The sequence below is a fragment of the Athene cunicularia genome (genome assembly GCF_003259725.1).
Source record: "Athene cunicularia isolate RWA chromosome 23 unlocalized genomic scaffold, athCun1 chr23_part1, whole genome shotgun sequence".
In the NCBI taxonomy this organism is placed as follows: Eukaryota; Metazoa; Chordata; class Aves; order Strigiformes; family Strigidae; genus Athene; species Athene cunicularia.
In genome coordinates this window covers 1,343,559-1,353,060 of record NW_020799130.1, presented here as the reverse complement: position 1 = coordinate 1,353,060, position 9,502 = coordinate 1,343,559, and the positions used below count along the sequence as shown (strand labels likewise).

Sequence of the window (9,502 nt, the reverse complement as noted above, 5' to 3'; positions counted from 1 at the left end):
TTTTCGTTTTTTGGTTTTTTGGGTTTTTTTCCCCAAGCATTTATATAAGATCAGGAAGATATTTGACTTGAAAACAGTAAAATTAACTCTGAAAAACTTTAGTCCGAGGCTCTGGCTGCTTCAGGCTACAGCAGCTTACAGGCATTTTCTGCCCTGCTCACCTGCGGCCCTGGGGTTCAGGTGCCTGGGACAGCTCCTCACGGCCGGGCAGGAGACCCCCAGACAAAGGGCGGCCGGTGCTGCGGGTCCCTCCTCGGCCGGGCGAGGAGAGGAGGATTTTTCTCTTTATGAAACCCAAGCGCTGGGTAGCAAAAAATCCCACAGCCCGGACAGAGAATCAGGAGGTGGTTTGGTTGCTTTGCCGCCCTTTCAGGATCAGCGGAAAGCGTCTGATAGAGCCTGTTCGGAACAAATCCAAACACAAATCTCTTTCCCCGGCATCTGGGGACAGGCCGGGGTGCAAGGAGCAGCCCCCGGGGTCCTGCTGGCGGTGGCCCGGGATGAGCCGCAGGGGCCTGCACGCCCCGCTCGCGGGCAAGTGTTTTGGCTGGAGGATTTTACAACCCGGAGTAGCGACGGAGTACAGGCGGAGCAGGGTGTAGCTGGCACCCAGGCGCGCGCGGCCCACGGGCGCTGCGTGGCTGGCGGGGACTGGACTCGCCCGGCTTCGCGTGGAGGCAGCAGGATGGTGCCGCTGCGCTCTCCCTCGTGTTTGTGACTTGTTGAAATTTCCATCGGAGGTTTTTCGGCTGCTCCGGAGCGGCAGGGCTAGCGTTTCCGCTCAGGAATGCGGACCTGTTTGGCTGGATGCTGGACAGACAGATGGAAAGCTGTGCCTCAGAGCGCTCCGAGCCCACATTTAGAAATATTGCAAGAAGTAGCTGTCACTGCTAAAGAATGCAGCAGAGGAGGGAGATTAAGACCGAGATCCTTAGATCCACTCGCCACCGCACGCGAGCTCCAGGTTTTGAAGCAAAAGCTCCTCGTGGGCTTCGCGTGGGGGGCTGCCGGTGGGGCCGGGGCGCTGGCGTGGCGGCCGTGGTGCCGTTTTCTCCTTTGTTTCAGTGCAGAGAGGAACTGAGCTGTGAGAAATGCCGCGTGAGGCCAGATGCGGCAGGGAAAAAAAAAAAAAAATAATTAAAAAAATCCTGAAATGAACGGTAGATTAGATAAACATCATTTCCTGTGACGAGCCAGGTAATAAATGAGGTCATCCTGTAAAACACCTGGGGCTGCGAAGACTGGCTGGGGGCGAAGGGGCTTGGGCTGGGGGCAGACGCAGGGTGCTGAGCTTGGCGGGCAGAGCCCTCCCGCCTTCCTGCAGTTTTTCTGCTGCAATAGTTGGCCTGAGTGGGAAAAGGGGCTCACCTGGAACAAGCTGGGTCTTGACTGGAGGCTTTGCTGCCTTAGCGCCGCTCACAAAGGCTTTAAAGTTTAGACAAGCCCTCGCACACCCCACGAGACGCAGCGTTCATCAAAACAGAGTCACACCTCTCGAGCCGGGCGCTTCTCCCTCGCGCACACATGTGTGCGTGGCAGAACACCTACTAATCAAACAGTGAAACTTGAAAGAAAGTTTTTACTCTGAACTGCATCCAGATCACCATTCCTCCATTAAAATTATATTTTTAATGTCCCATAATTGCATCAGGATAAAACCAGGTGTGTGTTCATGGGAGATAACACACACGGGTACCGGGGAAGGCGCTGGGCTTTGTCTCAACCTCCCCGGTGCCTCCCAGGCATGTGTTATCTCCAAGTTTCATGTACCTTGTCACGACTTACTGTTTAATTAGATTTTTTAAATGAATTTTTTTTTTTCTTTGTTCGAAGTAAAGAGCAGTTCTTAAAGGGTAGGTTCAGAAAAGCCAGCTTGGGTTGCTTTTTGGCAACGTGGCTTGTGAGTCGAACCAACAGCGCTTCTCTTCCCAGAGGTGGACCCCAAGGGAGGCTCCTCCACGGGACGGCACCGAGCGAGGCACCGCGGACACGCTGGGCTGGCTCTGGGGCACCTCCTCCCCCATTTCTGGGGCTGGGAGGTATTTTTGCAGCTCGGTGGATTGGTCGGTGCCCGGCTGCCGCAGACCCGGCTCATCGGGTTGCAGCCGTCCGCGCTCGTGGGTGAAGGGGTTACCGGGGCCCGGCTGTGCCCCCCGTGTCCTCCCTCTGTAGTTTGAAAAGCTGCGTAAAGGCACAAAAGCTTCTGGGAAAGAGGGAAGACCCTCCTGGGCGGCGGGTCACTGCCACACCCCCGCCCCGGCTCCCGCGGGGGCTGCTTTGTGCACGGGTGGGTTGGCAGCAGGGGCCGCAGGAGCAGCCTCAGCCAAGTGACATCCGCCCCGCGGGGTCTGTCCCCGCGTCAGCGCCGTGCAGGAGGTGTTGCCGAGATCTGAATTTTGTAGACGGCGCCACGTAGACTGTTCCAAAATACGTGAGCTCAGAAAAAAAAAAAAAATATTTTCAATCTGTCTTAATTATTTGAGGAGCCTAAACTTAAGGTTCTCTGAAGTCCTAGACTAGCACCTTAACCGCTGAACCATCCCACCCTTTCCTGTGTGATCCTAGGGAATTACTCATTCTCGCTGTCCTTCCATTTGTTTGTTTATTTTAATTCTTACAGGAGGAACTAATTAGCGAATGTGGATATAATGCTTGGAGCTGCTGCATGCTCAGCTCTCGTCTCCATGCCCTGTCCCCTGCCCAGCTCTGCCCTGTCTGGGCATCGCCTTTGGTTTGGAGAGAGGTGACGTGTTGTGGGTTGGCGGAAAAGAGCAGCGAGGCGCAAGGGAGCGCGAAGGAAGCGCTAGAAATGAGCCCAGGCTCCCCATCGCGATGAAACGTCCCCAGAATACAGGGTGCCCGCGGCTCAGGAGCGAGGGGCTGAGGAGCAGGACGAGGGGACCTGGGAGCAGGTTCACCTTTGCCGCCTAAAAAGCCACCGCAGCTTCTGCAGCGTCCGTGGCGCGTGCTTGGGATTCCAGCCGGGCCGAGTCTCCCCACCCTCTATCTCAGGCATTTATCTGGCATCAGTCACCCAAGTGCGAGGCGCCGGGGAGCGAGGGAGCCGGTCAGGCCCTATTCCCTCGGGACTGGTCGGGCAGGTCCCAGGGCGCAAGCGGTGTCCCCAGCGCGGTGGCTGTGTGGGGACGGCGCGTCCCCAGGGCGCCCCGGGAGCCCGAGAGGGTCCCGCGCGGCTCCGGGAAAAGCGGGGCCGCCGTCCTGGGGCTGGCGAGGCCTGAGCAGAGCATCTGCCCGCGGGCACTCGGGGTCGCCTCACCAGAGCAGTCCCCGGGCGAGCCGCAGGTGAACCGGCAGATTTGGGTCTCCGAGGCTCAGATCGAAACCCGCCCGCTCTGCGTGTCGGCAGTCAGTTCTGTCTGAAAAGTATTTTTCGATTATTATTCACGTCTAATCTTTGCTGAAGGGTCTTTCGCCCTTCAGTCATCTAAAGACATTTTCACAAATTGATAGCAACGTTTACCGTGGCCGGCGCGGGATCCGCCGCCGCTCGCAGGAGGCGCCGCATCTTTGTTCTCCCGTTTTAGATTATGTAGATCCAAGCCGCACAAATTCAGGCGCTTCTATGGGGAATAGAGGGAAAAGCTCTCAAGCATGTTACTGTAAAATGGATTATACTGTTTAAACACATAAAGATCCCGTAGACCGGTTGCCAAAATGTAATGGGAGTTTGTGCTGCTAAATGAATAAACCTGTGATGGTTGATGCTACGGGGCAGAGCCGCGGAGCGTGTGCGAGTCCGGCGGCGCTCGCTGCATGCGGCGGGGCTGAGCCGGGCTGCGGGTGGCACTGGATCAGAAACTTTCCTTGGCGTCGGCACGGAGCAGCAGGGATTTCATTCCTTTGGCTTAAAATCCTCGGGCTTGCCAGCCTCCCGTTTCAGTTTCTCGCCTTCCCAACACGTGCGTGTTTCGTGCAGGGCAACACGTGAACTCTGTGCGAGCAGGGGCAGAGCCACACAGGCCCATCCAGAGCAGTCAGTGACCGAACTGAATGTTAAATAGTTGTTTTTCCCGGAGTAGATAGGAAAGGGCTTAGCTGCATATGCAGAAAAAAAAAATATTTTGAATTGGTGGGAGTGAAATAATCTGAATTACGGCACTAAACTGGCTCTTCCAGTGAAGTCACAGCGGTAGGGGTGAGAAGCGCCGCGTTCGGGGAGGGGACGGGGGGGCTCTGCTGAACCCGAGCAGCTCTTCCACCCAACAGCAGAACCCTCGTGCAGTAAATATCTGCAAACACACTTCGAGGTTCAAAAGCAGAATCGAAATCCTTCTCCGTTCATTTCCTGCGAAGGTTCAGGCACTTGGGTTTGACTCGCTGGGAGGATATTTTCCTCATTAATACCCGCTGCTTTCCGGCAGGGTATTCCTGAGGTTACTCTTCAGGCTTCCCAGACAGCACGGCCCAATCCATAAGATGAAGTACGGCAGGGAAATGCGTGGGAACTCACAACAAATCGTTTGTGAGCAATTTCCAAAAAATTCACAAAATATCCTGAGCAAGCAGCACGTTTGAGGCCGAGTCATTCCTAAATGGTAAAGCAGGGAAACGCGTTAGCTGAAATTATTAATTGCAAACCGCTTACTAAATCCCCTTCCCAGTCCTGGGGGAGCGCGGGGTGCTTTTGCAAAGGGCTGGGTAAATTTTGTTTTCGTATCGATTGGCCGTTTCTATCAGTACTGAGCAGGTACCATCCTTAACTGTGAGATGCTGCAGCCGCCGCTCCCGGGGAAGCTGAACCTTCCTGCCCCACCGACCCGTCCCAAAGCTCCCCGGGAGACACCTGCCGTGACGCACGGCCGGTACTTCGCTGGGTAAAACGGAGGCACAGAAAGAAAAATGCAATTGATATCACATGGCACCTTAACGTTTGGTTCATAACCTAATGTATGGAAACAAAATGTTAAGCGTGGGAGCTTTGCATAGGCATGGGACCTCTCCTGATAAGCTTTCTCATGGGAATAGTTTGAGGCTGCCGAGTTGTGTCCCGGCTCCCTCTCTCCTTCCGAGGGTCCGAGATCATTTTCCCTATCGGGACTCAGCAATCTGGAAAACCCAGAGATAAACCTGAGATTCTTTCCCATCCTTCCATTTGAAAAGGGCCTTCGAGCCCATCACGGCGTTTCCTAGAGAGGCTCTTTGACGTGGGGACTTGGTTCAGGTTGTGCGTTCAAGATAAAGAAAATACCTGTATAATCCCCTCTGGGAAGAAAGGATAATTACAGGCTGCGGGTTTGAAATACAGCTGATGGCACTGACCTCCTTCCCCGGACCGTCAATAAATACCTCTCTGCTGAAACACCAGGAAATTGAAGCAGCTGAACTCTGCAGCACCTCCTCAGTGAAAAGGGGCTGGTAAAGGGCTGGTAGGAGCAGTTGCCTCTGGCTCACACCCACATGCAGATACTTCTTTATACATATATCTCTGTCTTCTAATTTACATCAGAGACATTCAAACGAAGGTTAGATTAGCTCGCTGAAAGCTCTTCCTGAAAGACAGCAGTAACCCCTGGCCTTCCCCGAGCACCTTTCATCAGGGGCTGCACACAAACATCCACCAGCCGAGCAGAGCCCCAGGGACCCCCCCATCTGCTGCAGGGAGCAAAACCGGGAGGGCTGGGGGCCGTCACCACCGGACCTGCAGGATCACGGGAGCAAAACCTCAGGCTCTGCAGGCCGAAGGGGTTTGCGCGGTGCAGGGGTCCCCTCGCAGGGCAGCACGACTCAGCCTCCCGCAGCCTTTCAGCGATGCCCGAGCTGAGCCGTGCACGGGCCTGGAGAGGGACCGGGGGGCTGAGACGTGCCTGGGGTGTGAGAGCTCTGTGCCTGGAGAGGAGAGATTCGCTTTGTCCCAGGTAGTCTCCTGAACGGATTCACCGATACCCCTTTAAAATGCAGTCTGAGCTGTGGCACACTCCCACTTTTGCAAGAGAGTTGCAACAAAAGCTCCAATATCCAGAAATTCCATGTTGCTGAGGAGGAGGATTTACCTGTAACATGTCTAAGGAGAGAAGAAAACAGACTTGTAAGACGGGCAACGATTTGCATGTTCCCTCTGGACTTGTTTTTCCCCTCGCAGCACCCCGAGCTCCAGCTGGAAATGGAACTGAACAAATAACACCACGATAAGCAAGGCAATTTCCAAGTACCACAAATGTTCCTGCTTACAAATCATGTCGCAGGCAGGCAGCACATTCCTCATACGGAAATGAGTCAGTACTTCATCTTTTTATTTCTGTAGGTAAAGTCTCTTTTCCCTTAAACCCAGAAGCTGATGGTGTGTGGTCAGTCCCCCGCCACCCCGCAGCTCCCGGCAGCACCCGCACGCGGAGCCTGAGTCTGGGCTGTAGACGCACCTTTTGCACGGAATAATTCTGTGTAAATGTGGCCGTTCGCAGGAACCATAGTGGTATTTTCAGACACAAACATCTGCGAACGCAGATGAGGAAGGAAAGGGAGCGCAGGAGCTCGGGGCCGGAGCATCGTCACCCTGGACCACGCGGGAGAGGGACGACGAGGCGGCAGAGGCACAGGGCTGCGGGTCGGCCCGTGCTGAAACTTGTCGGGGAAAAGTAGGAAATTCTCCAAGGTTTTCTAGCTCCCCGGCTAACAAGCCTTTGAAGAATCGTTTCTTTTTCTCCTTTGTACCTGGAACTTAAAAGCTGAGGGACCCACCTCTGCAAACCAGAACAAAAGTGTCAGAAACTTTGTGCTTTATCTTGAGACACCTCGAAGGCACAAAGCTCCTTACTCCATCCCCTAGATTCACAACTGAGCGATCATCAGCTCATTGGTTCTTCTCTCTCCCCTGCTGCCCGGTATCTCCCAAAAATCCCTCACAGAAACAAGGCTGTGGCATCCCATCACACCTGCAGCATGGCTGGAGGTGCCAGGACGGGGACTGCCCTCCCACGCCCGTCTGCCTCTCCAAGGAGCATCATCAGGCCCCATGCTTAGGTGCTGGACCAACTCCTTCTGGCTACATTTCCCACCCCGGGACTTCTCACCCGGAGAAATCTTTCATCCGGGGATCACTTGGCAAGTTTTGATTTGGTATCCCAGCATCCCTCCTGGGTAGATTTATTATCTCCAGTTTGTTGCTGGAGACAGTCAAGCCTGAGCTGGGGAGGTGACCTGCCCGGTGTTATAAAACAAATCCCTGGCAGAGCAGGGAGCTCTGGAAAGCTCAGGAAAGTCAAGGGACGAAGCCTTTGGTGTTCTTGGAAACCAGGACCTGGTTTGAAATGACGCTCGCTCTCCAAATCAGGGGTTTTCATGCCACGGCAAAGGGAGCTGTGTGAGTTTCATCACCTGACAGCTACACCCAAGCTACTTCTAAAAGACAAACTAGACCCGACTCAGCCCCAAAAAGGGCAGCTCTATGGGAGATCACGAGCCTGGCGGGATCAAAGGGAAGAGGAAGCCGCGTGAACCTGCTGCGCAGGAGTTTGCGTCGCTCCGCGCTGCTCCTCGTGCAACGTGCCGCCAGTGGTACCTGCCTCCCAGCGCCAGGGGAGGCAGCGGGATGCTGAGCCTCGTGGAAACGCTTCCACTGACGTTATGCAGATGAAAGGAGGACAGGTTCCCTTCCCACCCCCAGCGAGGCACCGTACCCCTGTTACTGACACGCTGCCGTCCTCAGCGGCGACCTTCCGCATACAAGAGCATCATGAGACCAGACGATGCGGGGACAAATCTCTCGCAGCCTGGAGTTACAAAAGCCGAGGCCGTCTTGAATCGGTTTTCTGTGACCGTTGCCCAGGCGCTAGGAAGCGTTGTAAAGCCTGGATTGCTTATAAAGCATTCCCACAGACCAGAAGCGCACGCACTCAGATCATGCCCATATGCCTGAGCTTTGGTAAATCATTTAACTTGTTCTGTGCCTCAATTTTCCCCAGCTGCAGTAATGAGCCAGCTCACGCAGGCTCTGGGAGCGAGTTAATGACTCAAGTGGCTGGTCCTGTACCAGCACTGGGCTGGGGATTAGCAACGTGTGAAGCTCTTTGAGGTCTGTCAGCATCAGCTTATTTCAGGATCGGTTTTGCCTTTCAGATCAGCCCCCTCTGACGCTGGTGCTGTGCATCCCCGCCGCTCCCTGGCCCAGCCACAGCACCCCCAGGACCACTCCCCGGGGCAAAACATTTCACTGAGGCTTTAGTTTGTGAAATCCTCAGCCGAGCTCACCTCTACGTGAGGGGCTGAGCATCAGCAACACCGGTCAAGAGGTTTTGGATTTGCTGAATTAGAAGTAGTGGGTTTAATCTGAACTAAGCAACCTTCCCATGGGGAAAACCCCCCTCAGGAGCGCCTGGCAGCTAAAGAAAGGGCAAAAAAGCTTTAGGGAGACTTAGTGGAGCAACCAAGCCTCAACGACTGAGGGGTTTTGGGGAGCAGACTAAGATTTTTTTTTTTTAAAAAAAACCTTTCCTCTGTGTAGACACTCCTACGTTCTCTCCAGTAACGCCCTGCCCAGGGCTTCGGTCCCTCTCCACCACCCCCAGTTCCCTGGGTGACACCAACCTGCTGGGCAGCTCATTTTCTCAAAAGCCCCCCCACCCACTCCCCCCCGGCATTTCTGGCTTAAACAAGTCTGCCAGGGGCGCAGCACGGACGTTCACCCTCCGGCTCCCCCAGGTTCAGGGGTGTCTCTGCCACGAGGCTCCTGACCAGAGGCCACCAGCACCGCTGGGTCCGGCGGCAGCTCCTGGCTTTGGGGAAGAGCCTTTCCCCAGCGCTGCTGCACGTCCCCAGCCTCACCCATCTATCGCCCAGCTTGGGGACCGCACCTGGGGCCAGTTCGGAAATAACAATAAGAAGAGCAGATAGCAAAGAGGGACATCAGGGAAAAAAACCTCACGCTCCTCAGGAGTTTGCTGGGCAGTTGCTAAACGCCTCGTGTTCCCTTCTTCTCCTTTCTTTGGCTGAGTCAACCCAAAGACAGCCTTGGGGAGGGAGGGGCAGGCTGTGTCCTGCCCTTTGGAGCTTCCTGGGGTGGGGTGACCCAGCTGAGCCCTGTCCCACTCATCAGGCAGGGCCCGGAGGGAGGGGGCCAAGCACCCGTTGGTTTGGGCACCAGCACCTAACCCTTCCCTCGTCAGCCCGCGTCACGCGTCGGTCCGTCACCGTAGGAACGAGCATCTCTGGGGCGCGTTTCTGCTGCAAACCCCATCCTCCCTGGTCCTGAGTGGGAGCCGAGCCCGCCCAAGCTGTGGGGGTGAGCAGGGCGAGAGCCGGCTCACCGAGGGCAAGGGCCAAGGACAGGGCCAAACCCAGACGGGGTGACCAGCGCAGGGACACCGACGTGACGTTTCTATTCCCAGATGCAAAGCCCCGCGTGGGCCTCAGGTCCGTGCCTTGTGCGGCCGCTCCTCCGCTCGGGCACGGCGGCACCGAGCGCCTCCCACCCGCTGTTCGGCACCTGGCGCCCAGAAACCTCATTGTCAAAATTATTTCTCTGCCCTGTAGCTCGGAAGGACCCTCG

The 9,502-nt window shown here is 55.6% G+C and overlaps 1 protein-coding gene across 1 annotated transcript in view; it reads left to right on the top strand.

Moving 5' to 3' along the window:
• Nucleotides 1-9,341: 9,341 nt before the first annotated feature.
• Nucleotides 9,342-9,502, top strand: part of TFAP2E (transcription factor AP-2 epsilon) — a 6,245-nt gene continuing 6,084 nt past the window's right edge. Inside the window, exon 1 of the mRNA XM_026863205.1 lies at nt 9,342-9,366. Within this exon, the coding sequence (XP_026719006.1) occupies nt 9,342-9,366 (25 nt within the window). The remainder of the gene's footprint in view (nt 9,367-9,502) is intronic.